This window comes from Malaclemys terrapin, chromosome 6, assembly GCF_027887155.1.
Source record: "Malaclemys terrapin pileata isolate rMalTer1 chromosome 6, rMalTer1.hap1, whole genome shotgun sequence".
Taxonomy (NCBI): Eukaryota; Metazoa; Chordata; order Testudines; family Emydidae; genus Malaclemys; species Malaclemys terrapin.
Genome location: NC_071510.1, coordinates 108,137,150 through 108,159,106, shown reverse-complemented (window position 1 = coordinate 108,159,106; position 21,957 = coordinate 108,137,150). Strand labels below are relative to the sequence as shown.

Sequence of the window (21,957 nt, the reverse complement as noted above, 5' to 3'; positions counted from 1 at the left end):
ATGTAGAAAATGCGGAACAGTGCACAGGAATATTTTTTAAATAGGAAAAATATGTCCGAGTTGCTCAAATCTAATCAAGAAAAGCCATAAACAAATAGAAGATTTTGATGTGTATAAAATGCAAGGGCTAACAACAAGCTATTTATGGGCGAAATTTGCTCAAAAACAAGAGGGAAATAAAAAAGACACTAATAGAAATCAGAATAATACGTTTATGGAATGGATAACAAAACGCTAAAATTAGAAATGAAAAAACCCAAACAAGTTCAATAAGTAGTGTCTGAAATAAATAGGATGAAATTCAATAAGGAGAAATGCAAAGTACTCCACTTAGGAAGGAACAATCAGTTGCACACAAAATGGGAAATGACTGCCTAGGAAGGAGTACTGCAGAAAGGGATCTAGGGATCATAAGCTAAATATGAGTCAGCAGTGTAACACTGTTGCAAAAAAAAAGGCAAACATCATTCCGGGATGTATTAGCAGGAGTGCTGTAAACAAGACACAAGAAGTAATTCTTCCGCTCTACTTTGCGCTGATTACACTGGTCTACAATTTTTGAGAAGTCGTCTGCTTCAGAGATAAAATGTGCTATTTATTATGTATTTTGATGTGCTGAATTCAAATATGACAATTAAAACAACTGATTGGCCACTGTTTCTAAGATATTTAAGTTTTTACATTTTATGTCTATGTATATTGTGTAGATAGTAGAGTTTTAATCATAAATTGTAAACCTACGTCTTTTCATGTGTTTATGGTTACTTTACATGATAATATTTCACCTGTCCTGTTTATGTAACACTTTAAAAATCAGCAAAAGGGTTATATAAATAAAATTTATTATGAAACAAAAGGCAAAAAACTATTATGTACATAGTTTAGTCCTATTCAGTGTCTACTAAGCGCTTCTTGGCTTGTCTCTTGTATTCATTAAATGGAGCATCTCTTGCCACTGTCCAGCAATAGTCTGCAATTTTGCCCTGATAGCATTTCTCCATTGTTGTAATGTCCTGGTGAAATCGCTCGCCGTGCTCGTCGCTCACTGCTCCGCTGTTCGGTGGAAAAAAATCTAGATGAGAGTGCAAAAAATGTATCTTTAGTGACATGTTGCAACCAAGGCTTTTGTATGCCTTGAGGAGGTTTTCCACAAACAACCTGTAGTTGTCTGCCTTGTTGTTTCCGAGAAAATTTATTGCCACTAACTGGAAGGCTTTCCATGCCGTCTTTTCCTTGCCACGCAGTGCATGGTCAAATGCATCATCTCGAAGAAGTTCACGAATCTGAGGACCAACAAAGATACCTTTCTTTATCTTAGCTTCACTTAACCTTGGAAATTTTCCACGGAGGAATTTGAAAGCTGCTTGTGTTTTGTCAATGGCCTTGACAAAGTTCTTCATCAGACCCAGCTTGATGTGTAAGGGTGGTAACAAAATCTTCCTTGATTCAACAAGTGGTGGATGCTGAACACTTTTCCTCCCAGGCTCCAATGACTGTCAGAGTGGCCAATCTTTCTTGATGTAGTGGGAATCTCTTGCACGGCTATCCCATTCACAGAGAAAACAGCAGTACTTTGTGTATCCAGTCTGCAGACCAAGCAAGAGAGTAACAACCTTCAAATCGCCACAAAGCTGCCACTGATGTTGGTCATAGTTTATGCACCTCAAAAGTCGTTTCATGTTGTCATAGTTTCCTTCATATGGACTGCATGACCAACTGGAATTGTGGGCAAAACATTGTCATTATGCAGTAAAACAGCTTCAAGACTTGTCTTCGATGAATCAATGAACAGTCTCCACTCATCTGGATCGTGAACGATGTTGAAGGCTGCCATCACATCATCGATGTTGTTGCAGGCTACAAGACCGTCTTCCATGAAGAAGAATGGGACAAGATCCTTTTGACGGTCACGGAACATGGAAACCCTAACATCACCTGCCAGGAGATTCCACTGCTGTAGTCTGGAGCCCAACAGCTCTGCCTTACTCTTGGGTAGTTCCAAATCCCTGACAAGGTCATTCAGTTCACCTTGTGTTATGAGGTGTGGTTCAGAGGAGGAGGATGGGAGAAAATGTGGGTCCTGTGACATTGATGGTTCAGGACAAGAAGTTTCATCCTCTTCCTATTCCTCGTCTGACTCAAGTGAGAATGATTCTGGTGCATCAGGAACCGGCAGTCCTCCTCCGTGGGGTACTGGGCGTATAGCTGATGGAATGTTTGGATAATGCACAGTCCACTTTTTCTTCTTTGACACACCTTTCCCAACTGGAGGCACCATGCAGAAGTAACAATTGCTGGTATGATCTGTTGGCTCTCTCCAAATCATTGGCACTGCAAAAGGCACAGATTTCCTTTTCCTGTTCAACCACTGGCGAAGATTTGTTGCACAAGTGTTGCGGCATATGTGTGGGGGCCAGCTCTTGTCCTGATCTCCAATTTTGCAGCCAAAATAAAGGTGATAGGCTTTCTTAACCATAGTGGTTATACTGCGCTTTTGTGATGCAAAAGTCACTTCACCACAAACATAGCAGAAGTTATCTGCACTGTTCACACAAGTAGGAGGCATCTCTGCTCACTTTGGCTAAACAGAAATGTGTCCCTTTGCAAAATCAAACACTGACAAATAAGAGAGCACGACACTGTATGATTTCTAGAGCTGATATAGGGCAATTTGTTCAGCAGAGTGATGTAAGCTTCGTTATGATTGCATCATCCATGACTTCTAGGAATAACATGATGCAATTCATATCATGTATGACGCGATGCCAGCTTCAGATTGCATCATTCATTGTTTTGCCTAAAAAGCAAGTACTGTCCAAACCCAGTCATAGATTTATTCATAGATCCAGTCAAAGGTGTATTTTAGTCATTTCTGGTTTAAATTGAGATCCCTTCCCTTTATAACTCACTTATCCTCCGCCATTCCCAAGTCAAGGGTCATATATACTGACCCAATAGCATATCTTGAAAACTAGAGCCAATTAACAATTTTAAGCATCATTTTCATTCTCAGTGACCCAGAATTAGTAAAGTTTGACTACATTTATTTCAGAAGCATTTTGGCTGTAGAGCAGTGTTAGAACTGGACACAATACTCCAGTTGACACCTGAGTGCCACATTTCAGCAAAGATTTGGAGAAAGTCCAGAGAGGGATAGCTCAGTGGTTTAAGCATTGGCTTGCTAAACCCAGGGTTGTGAGTTCAATCCTTGAGCAGGCCATTTAGGGATCGGGGCAAAAATCTGTCAGGGGATTGGTCCTGCTTTGAGCAGGAGGTTGGACTAGATGACCTCCTGAGGTCCCTTCCAACCCTGATATTCTATTCTATGATTCTAAGAGCAACAAAAATGATTAAAGGTCTAGAAAACATAACCTATGAGGAAAGATTGAAAAAACTGGGTTTGTTTAGTCTGGAGAAGAGAAGACTGAGAGGGGACATAACAGTCATGTATATAAAAGGTTGTTACAAGGAGGATGGAGAAAAACTGTTCTCCTTAATTTCTGAGAATAGGACAAGAAGCAGTGGACTTAAATGGCAGCAAGGGCGGTTTAGGTTGGACATTAGGAAAAGCTTCCTAATTGTCAGGATGGTTAAGCACTGGAATAAATTGCCCAGGGAGGTTGTGGAATACCCATCATTGGAGATTTTTAAGAGCAGGCTAGACAAACACCTTTCAGGGATAGTCTAGATAATACTTAGTTCTGCTATGCGTGCAGGGGACTAGACTAGATCCAGGATTTTCAACCTTTTTCTTTCTGAGGCCCTCCCAACATGTTATAAAAATTCCATGGCCCACCTGTGCCACCACAACTGTTTTTCAGCCGATTAAAAACCAGGCCGGCATTAGGGGATAGCAACCAGAACAACTGCCCAGGGTCCCACGTCACAAGGAACTCTGTGAAACTAAGTTGCTCTGGCTTCGGCTTCAGCCCCAAGCAGCAGGGCTTGGGATTTGGCCTTCTGCCCTGGGCCCCATTGAGAGTAATGCCGGCCCTGCTTACTAGTTTATTTTGGTAGATCCCCTGAAACCTGCTCACGCCTCCCAGGGGGCCCCAGATCCCTGGCTGGGAACCGTTAGACTAGATGACCTCTCGAGGTCCCTTCCAGTCCTATGATCCTATGGTGAAAAGAAGAATCATTACAGATTAAGCCTATTGATGGACAAATGTAAGTGAGCTGCTTAGATTCCTTTCATCCTGAAATGTGACTATCAATAATAGCATAAAATAAGGTAAAGAGTTAACATATTTAGAATGTGAATTAGTACATAAGCCCCTCTGTCTCCATGTGTTCATTTCCTCTTACCTATACGTATATTTTTCTGGATTATCTCTCGGATACTCCAAGAATACTATGCCTTGATCTGAAGTGCCAAAGAGGTAAAAATGGGATCTGAACCAAAGACTGAATTCAAAAGTTGTCAAGTTTCCAGTGCTGTTTGCCTCTCACCTTGTCTATATTGTACACAGACATTAGAAAGGTCCACTTGATTGCTGATCTTTTGGTACTCCTTCAATGATTCTCTTAGCATCTTCTCTTTTTCCAATTTGCTCTGAACCTGTCGGGACCGCTGAAGCAATTCATTTGCCTACAGTGAAACAATTGGAAATTTAAATCCTTACTAATTTAAGTTACACTGTCATAGAGATTTTCTTTGCAAAACTCACTCTTTCTGTTAACTCACGTTTCAAAGCCTGAAGTACTACAGACCTTATCACTTCAAGTTAAAAAAACAAAACAAAACCAAAAAAAAGTTCTCTGCCCAGAGACAACATGTCAAGTTTTAGGCAGAAAGATTCTGTATCCAAGATGAGGGATGAAAGGAGGTTTTTGTTTCTGGTTTACTGGCTGACTGAACTGAATGAATTGGTTCCTGTTTGAATGCTTGTTTTTAATGCTCCCAGGTGGGTTACAGTGTTGGAAGATTGCTTAAATGTTGGGGCAACAGAGGTTTTATATAGATGCCTTTTTAACTATTATATAAATCTAAAGGAAATAAAGTTGGAGATTGAATTAAAAGTATATTCATAATGGAAAATGGGCATTTAGCTATTGTATCACTACCAAATGACATGTCATTTAATGGCAAATAAATCTGACAGTCAAGAGCACAAACATTTTGTGCTCATCTGATCACACTACCTAATATTCTGCAAGTTTGGATGGAAGATTAGTAATGATAATCAGCACATTTAAAGTAATTTGAGGTTTACATTGAGCTCCAAGAGGATACAGTGGGATTAATATAAAATGCACAATAGCATTTTGCTAAGACAAAAGAACAATTATACAAAACAATTCTGTCTTCCTCTCACTTTCACCACAGAGAATCAAAAGTACATTATACCTTGGAACAGACAGCATCATCAGTACTGTACAGAAGTGGACATATGTCTTGTAAATGTGAACTGATGCCATCCACAGCAGCATTATCTCTGATGTAACAGTTAATGAGAGAGGCAATGAGTGCTCCAGTTAACTCTTTGTCTCTAATTACTAAGTCTTTGAAAGTAGTAATCTTCAAATGCTCTTGAAATTCCTATGGGAAGAAAAAAATACATTACATTTCCAAAAATGCAGCATTCTCACATTTCCAAACAGGACTATTATAATAGAAGCAAATTCAGCTGCTTTCCCAATAAACAAACAAACAAATTTCAATGACCAAAATTCACAGAATCAATGCACATTTTTTAATGCATGTTAAAGACTAAAATAGAAAATACTACATTAAAGAGGATGATCCAGCAGTTATGGCCCTCGCCTGGGACTCAGAAGAGCAGAGTGCAATTCCCTGCTCTGCCAAGGACTTCCTGTGTGACCTGAAGTATGTGTCACTTAAGTCTCTGTGCCTTGGTTCCCCAACTGTAAAACGGGCTGATAATACTGTGTCCCTACCTCAGAGGGCAGTTGTGAGGATGAATATGTTAAACACTGTGAGACATTCTAGGGCCCATATATCTATCTAAGAGAGATGGATAAATGAATACAGGTGACTCAAAGGACTTTGGACTCAAAGGAAATTATGCATGTTTGCACCCTTTTTTGCATAAAGTATTAAAGGTTATCATACTGTTTTAAAAAAAATATTATAAATATCATGTGAATCTTTTTGTGAGCTAGTGGTATTATATCTCAAGAGACTGAAAACTGCAAGAATGCAAGAGCAAGGGTTTTTTGTTTTTTAGTTTTAACATCTAGTTAACTAACTCTTGACAAACACTGGAGAAATGCGTCTTTTTAAAAACAATCACACCCAACCTCAAAAGTGAGGACTGAGAAAACTCCCATGTCGATTTTTTAATCAACAAATAAAACACAGATACTTTCCTTCAGAGAGCGCGCGCACACACACACACACACACACATTCTCTCTCTCACTCTCTCTCTCTCCTGCAAATCATATTTAAAATTATCCTCACTATCACCAGGACAGAATTACTTATGCTCATAAATTAACTGCTGATGCTAGATTGGTGCTAATGGTTCAGTGTTTTTCATTGCCAAAGAAAACAACTTTGATTAAAGCGGTTATTGATGGTCAACTTAGAACACGCCATGTTATTTACACAAGACGAATGTAGTTACTTTCTTTCCTTTATAAAGATGACCTCAGTTCTACTTTCCGTGTCACTGAAATCAACTGTGTTTCGAATAGGCTTTATATTCCAAAGGTGTCTGAGTTACTTGATGCAGCATTTGTTGACACATCTGCCAATTATCTTAATGGTAGCAGCAGCAGAAGTTCCTCCACAAATTTCCTGAATGGCCCTTTGCATTCCAAAACTGCTAGGACTTGAAGCCTCTGGTACCTGGGCCTTTCTTCCTCTGCTAGACCTTTGCAAGCCAGAAGGCAGGGAGTGAATTTTCTATGCAGGCTCATTTCAGTCCCATTGTCTTCACTCTGCACTTCCCAGACTTTGCTCAATGGCAAAGCGAGGACAGAGTGATTACAAAACAAACTCAATATTAACTTCTAAGCAGAGTTTTAAAACAGCAAATCCAGTATTACTTAATAGCATTTCAAATATGCCAATTAGTTTGGGGCGTGAGAGCGACACGTTAGATTTTATTTTAACTGAGTACTTGTAACACCAAGAAAACTGAACTCTGGAAATCTCTGTACATGCTGTATAGGTTGTGAAGTCCATTTAAATGGATTAGACTAACACTGTTTAGAATAAATACTTAAGAAGTCCAGACTTGTTAAATGCAATCAATTTAAAAAAAAAAAAAAAAAAAAAGACTGTTGTTCAGTAAATTTTATACCATACCTTCTGAAGCTCACCTACAACAACATTGAATTGGTGCTCACAGAGAAGTTTCCACAAAGCTAAAGCCTGGCAAGTTTTGTGAACAAGCTGCTGGATCCCTTGAAGCGAGGTCTTCTCTGTTAACTGTGCCTCTGCTGTAACATTGAATAGATCATGGGTAAATTTCTATTCCGGTACTACATGTGCTCTTCTTGAGTTACCATGCCAACTTTTGTTTTACAATGACATTTCCCCATATTTTTAAGGAGTTTTTTCCTCTCTCTTTGCTGTTTCATTTTCATTCCTGTTTGTGTGGATCTTTAAATCACAACGCTTCCCAAAACAGATACTAATTTGTCACCACTGATCTCCAACTACAAACACAACAGAAGACCTTTTTGAAAAATAAACATAGTTCTGTATGTGCACACTGATTTCATATATTGACCAGCTTCAAATAGAAGTCCAGATTAATAATTTATGATAAATTTTAAAAATAGTGTATTAAACTATACTAAATTATTCGAGAAACGGCAATTATAAATAATTTACTTAATTTCTTTCAACTTATAACTGCTATGGTAATACAAATAAATTATTGATAATAGTAATACATTAACTAATAGCATCTTCTATTTAACAGCATCCCTTAAATATGAAATCTAAGTAACAAAAATAAAAAGTAAAACACCCCAATCCATGGATTGGAGTTAAGAGTGTGTTATGATGAAATATGAATGTCTTTATATTGGATATAATATGTTGATTATGTAGGCAATGTAATAATTATGATGTCCTTAATTCACTTCTTTGGTTAAGTGCTTGCATGTTGTGAAGGATGCAACCGCTGCTGGTCACTTGGCAACCACAACTATGTTTTGAAAGGAAGTTTTTCAGTTTTGGCATGCACACAGAAAAATATAACAAAACATGAATAGGCAGAGATCATTTTAATTCTATCTAAAGGTTGTTTTTTTTTTTTTTTACACTATTGGCAATATTTGTTATAGAAATGAGAGAGAAAGCATGAGAGAATTAATAAACTGAAGAAACCTAAAGAACTTCGATCCTTGCTGCGTATGTGCACCAGACAGATCTCATACTGCATCTCTGTGAGTAACCCCTCATCCTCTCTGGTTTCTGAGTGCTGGCTGAGGTCTAATACCTATATTTAAGGAGGAAGCACAGTCTAATGGATTGGGATTTGGGGCAAAATCAGTACTTGGTCCTGCTAGTGAAGGCAGGGGGCTGGACTCGATGACCTTTCAAGGTCCCTTCCAGTTCTAGGAGATGGGATATCTCCATTAATGAATTAATTATTACATTATTTAGAAAAGCTAAATTGCTATGTACTATGATTAACAAATACAGACAATTTTATGAATTAGCATGGCACAGATATGATCTGTATTACTGTATCATCTAGAAGCCCTAGTCATGGATAGAGGACCCCATTATGTATAGAGACTTGTGACAAAAAGGGAGAAAGACCATAAGAATGGCCATAGTGGATCAGGCCAATGGTGCATCTATTCCAGTATCCTGTCTTCCAACAATGGCTGGTACCAGATACTTCAGAACAGAATAGGGCAATTACTCAATGATCCGTCCCCTGTCCCCCAGTCTCAACTTCTGGCAAGTCTTTGGTTTAGTCAGAGCATGGGGTTGCATCCCTGACCATCTTTGCTAACAGCCACTGATGGACCCATCCTCTGTGAACTTATCTAATTCTTTTTTGAACCCAATTAAGTTTTGGCCTGCACAATATCCCTTGGCAATGAGTTCCACAGGTTGACAGTGAGTTGTGTGAAGTATTTCCTTATGTTTGTTTAAAGCTGCTGCCTATTAAATTTCATTGGGTGACCCCTGGTTCTTGTGTTATGTGAAGGAATAAATAACACTTTTGTTATTCACTTTCTTCACACTATTCATGGTTTTATAGACCAGCATCAGATCCCCTCTTAGTCGTCTCTTTTCCAAGGTGAACAGTCTCCGATTTTTTAATCTTTCTGCATATGGAAACTGTTCCATGCCCCTAATCATTTTTGTTGCCCTTCTCTGTACCTTTTCCAATTCTAAAATATAATTTTTGAGATGGGGCCATCAGAACTACATGCAGTATTCAAGGTGTGGGCACAGCAGGGATTTATATAGTAGCATTGTGATACTTTCTATCTCATTGTCTATCCCTTTCCTAATTGTGCCTAACATTATTAGCTTTTTTGACTGTCTCTGCACATTGAGCAAATGTTTTCAGAGAACTATCCATAATGTCTCCAAGATCTTTCTTGAATGGTAACAGCTAATTTAGACCCCATAATCTTGTACGTATAGTTGATATTATGTTTTCCATTGTGCATTACTTTGCATTTATCAAAATTGAATTTCATCTGCCATTTTGTTGCCCAGTCACCTAGTTTTGTGAGATCCCTTTGCAACTCTTTGTAGTCAGCTTTGGACTTAACTGTCTAGAATAATTTTGTATTGTCTTCAAATTGCCACCTCACTGTTTACCCCTTTTTCTGGATTATTTATGAATACATTGAACAGAACTGGAACCATTACATATCCTTAGGGTACACTGATATTTAGTTCTCTCCACTGTGAAAACTGACCATTTATTCCTGACATTTGTTTCCGATCTTTTAACCAGTTAGTGATCCATGAGAGGGCCTTCCCTCTTATCTCATGACTCCTTACTTTGCTTAATAGCCTTTGATGTGGGACCTTGTTAAAGGCTTTCTGAAAGTCCAAGTACATTATATTGACTGGATCACGCTTGTCCACATGCCTGCTTACACCCTCGAAGAATTCTAATAGATGGGTGAGGCATGATTTCCCTTTGCAAAAGCTGTGTTGACTCTTTCCTAACATACTGTGTTTATCTACGTGTCTACCATTCTGTTCTTTACTATCGTTTCAACCAATTTGCCTGGTACTGAAGTTAAGCTAACGGGCCTGTAATTGCCAGGGTCACCTCTGGAGCGCCCCCCCCCCCCCCTTTTTTTTTTTTTAAAGACCAGAGTACAGACAACCGTCTAGCTTTTATTTTATTCCAGTGTTTCTGAGTGTAAGAAATAGGACTGAGAAAACATAAGTCAAAATCTTGTGTAGTTGCTTAATTCTTCATAGAGGAGAAAGCGCTTAAAAACTGCTTTAATTAGTTTAATTTATTGAAATGTCATGGGAAAATGTGACCTGTGGTTTTCCATACCTCTGACAGCTAGATGCTACTGTCCTTAATAATTTGATATTCATTTTACAGACAAAAGTTATGTTTGTGAATTGTTTTAAGGAGTCAGTTTGAATACTAAATCTTACAATATCCAATTGGAACTCATCCTAAACAGGATATACATTTGTACTCTGTGATGAGTGATGTCACCCATCAAATTCAAAGCAGAAAGACTAGCAAGTGTTGCTATGTCTACATTTGGGTTTTCATGTTGGGCACATGCTTCGTCCCCAAAGGAACCATACAGAAATGCCCACCCCAATTTCCCCATAGAAATAAATGCAGAAATGTTGGTACTGACAAAATATTATAATCTTGTCAGAAATGAAGAGCAAAATGTGAACAGTTGATGTCACCCAGACTACATTGTTCTTTGTACAGTTCTTATTTCCGAGTACAGTTTATTCACACAAGCCAATTCTGCATTTTTATTCAGGCTCTTAACTGGAACAGCTGTGAGAGATTAGCATTTGGATGCACCACCTTTTGCTACTCATCGTTCAAGAGTATTTCCCTTACCATGGAACTTCCTCTGGAGCTCTTGTTGCACTTGCTGAGAACTTCCACCATCAGGCCGCATGAACCCTAGTAACCTCTGCTGCAGGTTAGCGGGGGTGCTAAAACTGCAATTCCAAAATAAATTAAGAAGCTATTAGTACAAAACCTGAACATTTATTTTAAAAAGAAACTAAAAACTAAGTTTGAGAATTTGAGTAGATATGTTTTATTAGAGAGGAAATGAACACTTTGAGGCAAAATGAACAGCACTGTTGTATCTATATGGAATAATTTTTGAAGGGTAGCACTTCTAGGCCCTTTGTAAACCAAGCATATTCAATCCTACCTTGGGTTTCCAAGAGCTCCTACTGTTGCAAACTGTGAATTTCGGTCCAGAAATTCCTGTAAGCCTTTTAGTTCTTGTAACACGGATTCTAGCATGTGCGATGGAACACTGCTTTCAATCTGCAAAAGAAGGAGGGGGCTTCTTTACATTTCAAATCTCTGAACCTTTTAAATTTTCAGCTGAGAGATATGAAACGGTCATTAAAGAATAAAAACCACCAAGATAATATTATCAAAAGGACAACATATTGAAGGTGCTGTGTATTAAGACTATGATTTTGGCATGGGGGTCATGGTGTTCATAGAAATCATGAATCTGAATGAAATTTGTAAGGAGCCCATCCCACATTCACTGTGCAGCGACAGCTCCTGTTGCATGGTGCTAGGCCTGGCTCCATAGGTGCCAGAGACGGGGCGGGGAGGACCAGTATCTCCCTCCTGCTTTTCTTTTTAAATAGGGGCCTCACCACCTTTTCAAACCTCTCTGGAAAGGAGTGCACCACAGCCTGGCTAGCTGGCACCAGCTCCCACTCTGCATCGGGCAGCATGCTGGCCGTGTCCTGTTCTGTGTCGCATGCTGGCAGCTGGGTCTTCACATGCCAGAACTGCAGCGGCAGCTCCTCTTGGCGCTGGGGACTGGGTGAGTCTGGGATGGATCCATCACCTGAGGACCTTGGTCTCACCAGCAGGGAGGATAAGAAGTGAGGATGGGAGGGGGGAACCAGGTGGTGGAGGAAGGGACTCCAGGATGGTCATGCTAGACTTTTGCAGACCTTCCAGCACCCATACCTGGCTCCCCACTCAGCGATTGCAACGTGGAGCACATGGCCACCGTCCATTCAGGTCTGATGCATATGCCCCTCCGTAGATGGAGATAAGGGGTGGACATGCCAACCCGAGTGCCACTTCAACCATGTATGCCAGGCTGCAAAGCCTGGAATAGGGTAAGCTTGCTTTTAAAAGCCCATGTGCACACTGATGTAGCAAAACGATCTTTCCGTAATTTTTCTTCCCCTTCTCCTTCCCCCTCCCCACAACTTTGCCATGAAATTTACAAAAATTTCCATGCCAAAATCATAGCCTTAACTATCATGTTCCACCTGAAGACCACAGCCCAAACCTAGATTTGGCTGAATAAGAAGATGAGGCTGACATTAGCTTAGAAGTTTATCCACTCAGAAATCCTCCACACGTTTTGCCCCATGGGCTCAGTAGAAGCTCAGGACTAGAATATCTGAGATTATGCAGATTTTTGTTTATTAGAACATTTGCATGATTATATATAATTTTCTTTGCATTTTTAAAGAGACTATTACTGCCAGCTGACAGCACTGGGAAATGAAATTCTCTCTTGTTGGAAAAATAAAAGCAAAGGCAGCTTGCAAAGGTCTGTATGGACATGCAGAGCTCTTCTGTTAACTCAGTCTGTCACAAGCTAGGACGCTGCACAAAGGTTTAGAGCAATTTCTGCTCAGCCATTCTTCTGGGGCTGTCAGCAAAGGAAACAGGATGTACTAAACTACAGTTTGGGTTTTCTTTTGAAATAATGTGTATTAGGAGACTAAGACCAATGTATTTCACACAAATCGCCAAACATACCAGCTAGTAATTTTTAGGCACCAATTTGGGTAAAACTTAAAGCTAGTAACTTAGACATGAAAGATTTTACATCCCATTCCCAGTCCTCCTATAAAGAACAATTAAATACAACCAATAAATATTTATTGTTTCTGCTAAAATGCCATGAGTATCACAATGCAGCGTCACTGATAAGAGAGGAGATGTAAAAGTGCTAGAGAGAAATAAATAAAGTCTTTAAGAAAGATTTTAAAAGACCAAATAATCTTCCACTTACTGCAACAACTTCTCGGTTACCACTCTTGAAAACTTTCTCAACAACTATACTGCCATCCCAAATATTTCTGAAATACAAGACAATAGTATGTTAAACGCCAAATAAATTAACAAAAATGGCATTGGCCTTGAAAAATTGTTTCTTTTCTAAACCATTTCTTAATACAAATTGCCAATGTTTATGAATTAAAAAACCCTTCCCTTCCCTGAATCCAACCCAAAAAGTCAACCTGTAAAAATCACGGTCTTTATTCATAAAAAACATGAGCGTAAGCACTGTACCTTTCAGAATGAGGTAGGTAGAAATTACAATTAAAGAAACAAAACCTCTTTATGTGCTTTAACAACACTAGGTTTGATTTCCTCAAATTATTCTGCACATAAGCTAATAGTAGTCGCTGAAGATAAGAGAGTAGGTAGGCAAATATCATATATGCCAGAGGTTCTCAATTGGAGGTCCGCAGAGCCCTGCGGCTGAAACCGGGTGCCCTGAGCCCCAGCGCTGAAGCTGGGAGCGGCGCGGGGCTGAAGCTGGCGGTTGCCCCGCCCCAGCCGAGAGCAGCACGGGGCTGAAGCCAGCGGCCCCCCGCAAGGCCCTGAAGCCAGGAGCGACATGGGGCTGAAGCTGGCAAACCTCTCCCCCACCAAGCCAGGAGCAGCGGGGGGCTGAAGCTAGGAGCCCCAGCGCTCCCCCACCCCGCTGAAGCTGGGAGCTGCACTGGGAGCACCCCCCCACCCTTACACAGCGCCTAGCTACCCCCTGCCTGCACCGAGCTACTCCCCTGACCACACACAGCGCCTAGCTACCCCCTGCCTGCACCCTGAGCTACTTCCTGCCCACACTCAGCCCCTAGCTGTCCCCTGCCTGCACCCTGAGCGATTGTCAAACTTTTTGAACTGAGTCCCCTCTTTGAGTTATATTTTTGGTTGCATCCCTCCACAGCCCAGACAGGCTGAGTGGCCTACTGAGGGAGTCAGGGGGCGGAGGTGGCGCTCCCTCCCTGGACCCTGCTGTGCAGAGCTGGTTTGAGCCCCGCCAGTCCTTGCCCCCGCCCCCCAACAAAAGTAAAACTATGCCTATGCCCTGACCTGGAGCCCCCCATTTCCTCCCCTTCCCAGCCCTGGCATGTTGAGGGGGGCCTCAGCAAGAAAAAGGTTCAGAACCCCTGATATATGCCATAAAACAAATTTTTCTCTTAAAGGCAGTACTTTTCGAGTACTGAAGAGAGTTTTGTTCTTAAACAGGCCTCCAACTACCACATGGTTAGAGGGCAAGGTAAAACTTGCCAAAATTCCAATTTTTGCAGTGCTATCTTCTAGCATAGTAGAGATCAATAATACCATTATTTATTATTGGTAAGCACTAACAGCTTGCTCAAAATAGGACATGGTTTTAAAAATCCCTTAACCAGAAGGCTTCACTCTAGGGGCTCAACCCTGTGAGGTGATGAGCATTCTTGTTTCCTACAGACTTGAATAGGAGCTGAAAGCAAATAGCACCTTGCAGGACTGGACCTTAAGAAATGAGTTTGTGGGGGTGTGTGCTTATAGTCAGCCCATTGCAGGGCCAGGGCCTAAGTAGATCTGTTGCCCAGCTCATGCACAGAATGCAATATTAGCAGAGCTGTAAAGGGAATGAGATAACAGATACCATATGAACAGGAATGGAAGGAAACAAATGGAGCAGTAAGGGAGAAAGTAGAACAAAAAATTGCTGTGGCGTACTCCTTCTTTACCTGCTCTGTCTATTATGCGTGATGACATACTTTCTGTGTGATAACCTGGGTACTATTAGGTCTAAGAGAGGGAAGGGAACTAACAGATTGGTCATTTTGCACATGTTTCAATGGCTAACTACACACTTGTAGCAAGAAGCTAGCATGTAAGACTAATTTACCTAGATTAGTCACAAATATATTCTTTTTCACTATTATTAAACTTCAGTAAATACAGTATCAAAAGCAAATACTACTCTATTAGTGGACAGAAAGACTATTATGAACTGAGTGACAAAACATCTTTTACATGAACAACTCACCCTATAATTCGAGAGAAGTATATGCAGATGCCATTGTGTTTTCCGGAAAACACTATCTCTGGGCCCATCATACCACTCATGGATGCACCAGCCTGAGACACTGAACTGCCTGCAGCAAACATTGGGGTTGACATACTAGGAGGGTGCAAACCTAGGACAGGGTCACATATAGATTAATGCAATTATTTTTGATATAAATAAATCTATTTGAGAAAACAACAAAAAATGAAAAAATAAAATACCTTGTGCTGGTGTTGTCAAAAAGCTTGGATTAGGATAGGGACTGCCAATAGGCATAGGGGAACCTAAGGTAAATGAAAGTAATATATACATTTATTGCATCAAAAACAACAACAAAAACCCATGATATGAAAAGAATGTTAAGATTGCAAAGTCAAGCATTCAGAAGTTAAGAAACACGAGAAATAAGTTTACCTTATGCAACCTAGGTTTGGCCCCTTGTACGTATCCATTACCATATTGTCTTTAATTACATGATCACTAACTATTTTTAAACAGGCCCCTTGCCTCATTTGGTGCACAGAATGGTCTAGGCTCACTGAATAGGTAGCTATTTAATATTTCTTTTTATCCTAATCATGACTCATTTACTGCACACCATCCAAATTCAGCACCAAACACATGGGTTTTCCTATGGTGTTCTCATTGCTAAAAAAATATTGAATTTCTCTTCACAACACTCCTGTGAGGTGAGGTGGTATTATCCTCATTTTATACCTGGGAACTGAGGCCAGAGATTAAAGACAAAATCATCAAACGTGTCAACTATTTTTAGGTGTCCAATTTGCAAAGCCTAAGGCCTGACCTTTTCAGGATACACAAGCCTTATATAATGCTTTGTACATTCAGATTGGGGCTTTCACTGACCTCAGTTGCAGCTGTGAATTTTCATCACTTCTCCAAACCAGACAACAAGTGCCTCAAGTTGAGTACCCAGAAAATGGGGAACAAGCAATGACCACCTGGGAAAATTTTGGTTTACGTTCCTTACCCAGCAACACATAGAACACGTTTGCGGCAGGGGTAGAATTCAATTCTCCAGGGTGACATTCAACTGTCTTAACCATGAAACCATCCTCTCCTGCCACCTCCCAACTTCTGCAATAAATGAGGCAGAGTTCCTACAGACAACAGGCTCCCTTCACTACACAACCCTGATTCATTCCCAAAGCAGGTTCACCCTGTGCACTGAAAGAGACATGATACCACAGAGAAAACAGTAAGCGATCATGTAATTAAAGATTGTGTCATAAGGCATACCCATAAGGGGCCAAATTAAGGTTGTGCAAGCTTTAATTAAGGTGCTTGACTTGCAACCTTAACATTCTTTTAATATTTTTAAAATGGATTTTTCCTAATTGTTTTAAGCAACAAAGAGTGGAGAAGAAAAAACCCCCAATTTCGTCACATGAAACCATATTGCCCCCTCTTGTGTCATCAACAGGGTTGAGACTTTTAGATCCACAGCACAGTTCTCTACCACTTGAGCTATGGAGTAACTCACAGCAGGAGAAAGCTGTTATCTTCTGGGTCAATCTGCCACTAGAGGGGAATGGAGACACACACTTTGCCAGTGGGTCTGATAGCTGTATGCAAGACAGCAAAGGAATATTGAGAATTGGGAATGGGTCAAGTACAAGTTCTGAAGGGAGTCAATCTGATGGTTACAGGCCGTTATCCCCCATTTCCCCAGCCTCGCCCTGCCCTGACCCCTTCCGCTCCTATCTCCCAGTCACAGCTCTTGTCTCATCCCCTGTGGTTATCCTCTTTGGCTCCTGTCCATTTCCATCTTTTCCTACTCCTGCCCCTTCCTATTCCCCACCTCATCTCCTGCCCATAATCCACAGCTCTCAGCTCCTCTCCTCTCCTGCACTACAGGTCCAGCCCTACCTGCTAATTCTCAGCTCCTATCATCCCTTGCTCCAGGGATCCTCCTCCACCCTCCATCACCATCTTCCCCCTGCCTGCCTTTTCTCTCACCTGCTGCTTCTAACCTGCCCCCCGACTCTATCACCCCTTCCTGTTACTCATCTCTCTGCATTTGTCACGTTGCCTCCTCCTCCTCTGCACAGCCTAGAGCAGGGGTAGGCAAATTACGCCCCGCGGGCTGGATCCAGCCCTTTAGCTCCTGCTGGGGAGCGGGATCAGGGGCCACTCCACGCAGCTCGCGGCATCAGTGGCATGTCCCCCCTCTGGATGCTATGCGTAGGAGCAGCCAGGGACTCCGCTCCGCATGCTGCCCCCACCTTAAGTGCTGCCCCCACAGCTCCCATTGGTTGGGAACCATGGCCAATGGAAGTTGCAGGGGCAGCACCTACGGATGGGGCAGTGCCCAGCAGAGCTGCCTGGCTGCGCCTCCGCATAGGAGCCGGAGGGGGGACATGCCGCTGCTTCTGGGAGCTGCTTGAGGTAAGCGCCACCCGGAGCCTGCACCCCAACCCCCTGCCCCAGTCCTGATCCCCCACCTGTCCTCCGAACCCCTCGGTCCCAACCCAGAGCACCCTCTTACACCCCAAACAACTCATCCCCAGTCTCACCCCACAGCCCGCACGGCAAGCTGGAGCCCTCATCCACCCGCCCCTCTCCCCCCCCCCCCCCCCCCAGCCTGGAGTTCCCTCCCGCACTCTGAACTCCTCATTTCTGGCCCTACCCTGGAGCCCACACCCCCAGCCAGAACCCTCACACCCTCCCACACCCCAACCCCAATTTTGCTTGAAGTGGATTTCATTGTTTACAGTTTGGTTCAATCGATCTCAGCACCCCCACGATAAAAATTGTTCCAGCACCTCTGTTCCTAACTTGGATCTGAATAATACAGCGAGCCCTTCACTCTAATAAGCATTAAATTAAAAGATCAAAGGGGGTTAGGGCAGGCCAGGTAACAGAACTATTTCTCTTGTGGCACTGAAGACTGAACAAGAACTGTGTGTTGTGGCAGGAACCTGGGAAGGGGAAAACAGCTACAAAAATCCTAACAGTTAACTTATTTTACTTCTCATTTCCTTCCATCACCCACATATGGGTAGACCTGCAATGCCTGTGGAGGTATGAGAATGACACAAGTAAGAAGATACTCTGCAATATAGTGTCGATAAATTGCTTTCTGGCTGCCAAGGTGATTTTTGGCACTATGACAGGAGGTCTGTATTTCCTTTATATAATGACAGCATCTTTAGAACATCTGGACATGTTTTAGAATCACATCAGTTAACCCCTAAATCAAAAATAATTCAAAAGAAAAGTAATGGAAAAACCCAACCCTGATAATCAGCAGGTTTATTCCTTGGAATTGAGGCAGTGAAGGAAAATATTTCATATAAATAAGAAAGGGTAAAGGTACAAGATGTTGTGAAAATGCAACAAAATTCAGATGGAAAAAAAAAAATCAATGAAACATTTGCTACTCACTAGCAGGAACAGGAGAACCCAAAATTGGTCCTAGGTTGCTTGGAGGAGGCAAAGCTGATGGAAATCGCATCTGTGCTTCTCCGCCATACCTAAGGTATGCCAGACAAAGACTAACTTCCTTGCATATCACATACTTAGGTCATCTGATTTTCAAGCCTTATTTTGTTAAATGTGAGTTAAACAAACAGAAAATAATGCAATTTTTCATTTCTTGAGTTAAAAATACTGACCTAACATTTTCAGAAAAATGTATTTGTGACTGTATGACTGATTTGTGCACTCAAATTTGGAAACTGAATAATTACAAGTTAGATGAACAACAAGTTATTAGCATATTACAGACACAAATTAGATGGTCAATTCCACATGCTTTTTTCTGAACATTTAAGACATTTTTATTTGTTGATTTTTTTTGTGGGGTGGAGTATGAGTTTTATGCAGAAGTTACAACTTCTAAAAAACAAACACAAAAGTTTCATACTCACTTCTAACTAAGTAGACATTCATGATCAGTTGCATTTAAAATGCATGTTCCACATTACTTTGTTAAGAGTTTACACTAATTTTAAAACAATACTTATACAGAACTCAAACAGTTCCTGCCCACTGTAAACACAGCAAGAGCATTCCTTTGTGGCTGTAGGGGCATTAGATTTTAAACATAAAATTCAAGGCACAATCTACAAATTAATTGAAACTTACCTGAAAAATGCTCGGGTAGCCCAGGCAGACACTTCTCTATCACAAGCAGCAGGAGAGCAAGCAAGGATAAGACAAGTGGCACAGGCCTGGTCCTCCTGTAGGAAATCATGATTTCTATCAGAGTGACAACAATTTAGACCATAGTGTTAAAAAGTCTGAAGGAGTTATATTGACCCCTCACAAAATATTCAAGGCTCTGTTTGCCTCAACAGTGAGGAGACTAAGGGCTGGTTGATGCTACACAGTTAGGTCAGCTTAACTACATCAATCAGGCTGTGAAAAATTTCATGCCCTGTGTGATGTAGTTAAGCTGAACTAGGAAGAATTCTTCTGTCAACCTAGTTACCATTTCTTGGAGAGGGGGATTTACTACAGTGATGGAAGGGCCCCCTCCATCACTGTAGTAAGTGACACTGTAGTGTTTCCAGTGTAGACATAGCCTGAGTCTTGTCATTTAAACAGAAAGGAATAGTCAGTCACAGTAAGAGATCCTGTTGTGGCAGGTGAAGTAATCCATGAAAGCTTTCTATGAATGCTCTTGATTCTTGGCAGGTTAAATAAGCTAGCAGTAGATGAAATATATGGGAAAAAACTGTTTTTATAGGTATAGATAAGATGTATTATACTTGCATGGAAATGTGAGTTTATTAAGTTAGTTAAGAAGGGTAAACATCTATTTGATTTTAAATGATTGTATTTGCTATTAAAGGACTAAACATTTAAATAGGTCACTTAAAAAAAAACCTGTCTCACCCACTTCTCAAAGAAATAATAGCAGAGCTTATTGTGCGGTTCCATTACTATTATGCTGTGATGTATAAATTAAGAAAGAAATACACGTATCAAATAAAATCACATTCTGTGAAAAAGTTTCATTCTAGCTTGCTTGGTACCAGTTTTAGTTAAAAAAGGCAGGTGGATTCTAAGTATTTGCAGCCACCGAAGCACATACAAAACTTTTCTGAAAAGGACTAGGACTGTGACACTGTTTTTTCGAGATTAATAATTTTTCTAATAAGAGAACTACATTCCCAATTCTTGTCATAATTCTGTGTTTGTCACTTACATGAAACAGAGAGTTTTAAGGAAAAGAATATTACCCATATGTTTTTAGATCCCATAAAAATGGTTACCTTCTTCCTTATATATTATCTTGTTTGTCCAACTGACAAAGCAGCATTATCTTGACCTATACACTGTAGCTGCAGTTGTTGGCAAGATGGAATGTTTATAGATGCTTAGATAATATGATGAGGAAGCCTATGTAAGTACCTAGATATGATAGGTAAAATGAGAACTAATATTTTTGAAGCCAAAGAATGGCCACATTTATAACACAAACTAATCCAGGTATACGACTGTACACCGAGGGCGTGCCTAATGGAGAGTTAGTGTCTAACAAGCTGGGTTATAAATCCACAGCACTCTAACCCTGTCAAACTGCATCGTGGAACCTTTAGTGTATGGTAGCAGGGTTCACATGGCCAGTCAGTGTGCAGCATGCTAGAGTGCTGTGGATTTACAACCCAGCTTGTTATACACTAACTCTTCCTATAGACAAGCCCTAAGTCTATTCATAGAGGACTTTTTCCCCCCTGGCAAGTTAAAAATTCCCACCTGATGCAACTTGAAAAACCTTTCAATCTCCTCTCCATCACCTCCTACATTGCAAACTAGGAGATGTCGCAGTTGATCTACAGGTCTAAGTTTATGAAACATAAGGCTCCCCTAAAGGAAAATAAAGCAATACAAAGTTTTAAATAATGAGATCTGCATGTTTTGATTTGCAAACAAAAATTCAATACATTCATCTAACACCCTGAGGGCTTGTCTCACTTCAATGTTAGCTCAAGGTATAGTGAGTGTTTCTCCAACCCAACTCACGTGCACACAAAAATCTCTAGGTCAAGTAAAATGGTGTTTTAAACCTGAAATAGCTGGTCCATCAGGGGTTATCAGCTGAAGTTCTAGTACTCCTCAAGCTAGTAATGCGGTAAGGATGCAGCTACATGCTACAGCTTCGGTTAGCGGCTACATGCTACAGCTTGAGTTAGCATAAGTCATCACTCTGCTAATCCAATCATTCTGTGTGGCTCAAGTATTGTTTTCCAGTGTGGCCGCTCTCACTTGAGGGAGGCTTTTTTGAGTGTAGTAACTCGAGCTAACTGAAGCAGTGAAGACAAGCCCTGAGTTACAATAACCAAGTCCCCAATAAGCTGCAGCATTTCTAGATCACTTTCATAGCACGTATCCGTACATTCTGTGATGGGTCCTGCGGTGTGATCTAACCAGACTCACAAATAGCCTTATGATTACAAAACTACAACAGGACTGCAGCAAGCTGGCAATTAATTTTATTATATTTCCTAATTGCTAAATTATTAGAAGGTCGAATTATAGCTACATTTTCCTCCCTATTGTGAAGAATCATTAAATTTTGAGAATACTTAATCTCAGCTATTTTTAAACGTTAAGCCTTTTAAATAAAAAACAAATACTGAAGTTCTTGCGTCATGGATTTCTTTTGTGAGGTGGACAGAAATGGAATTCTTTGCTCAAAATTCCACTAACAACAATAAATCCCTGCTCTTATTTCAAACCTT

The 21,957-nt window shown here is 40.7% G+C and overlaps 1 protein-coding gene across 1 annotated transcript in view; it reads right to left on the bottom strand.

The window, feature by feature from the left end:
* NUP155 (nucleoporin 155) overlaps positions 1-21,957 on the bottom strand; it is a 56,492-nt gene that overhangs the window by 18,251 nt on the left and 16,284 nt on the right. The window contains exons 14-24 of the mRNA XM_054032052.1: positions 20,972-21,082; positions 19,355-19,449; positions 18,653-18,741; positions 15,466-15,528; positions 15,224-15,374; positions 13,187-13,253; positions 11,333-11,451; positions 11,008-11,111; positions 7,275-7,408; positions 5,348-5,539; positions 4,450-4,588 (exon numbers count right to left, since the gene is read on the bottom strand). Of these exons, the coding sequence (XP_053888027.1) occupies positions 4,450-4,588; positions 5,348-5,539; positions 7,275-7,408; positions 11,008-11,111; positions 11,333-11,451; positions 13,187-13,253; positions 15,224-15,374; positions 15,466-15,528; positions 18,653-18,741; positions 19,355-19,449; positions 20,972-21,082 (1,264 nt within the window). The remainder of the gene's footprint in view (positions 1-4,449; positions 4,589-5,347; positions 5,540-7,274; positions 7,409-11,007; positions 11,112-11,332; positions 11,452-13,186; positions 13,254-15,223; positions 15,375-15,465; positions 15,529-18,652; positions 18,742-19,354; positions 19,450-20,971; positions 21,083-21,957) is intronic.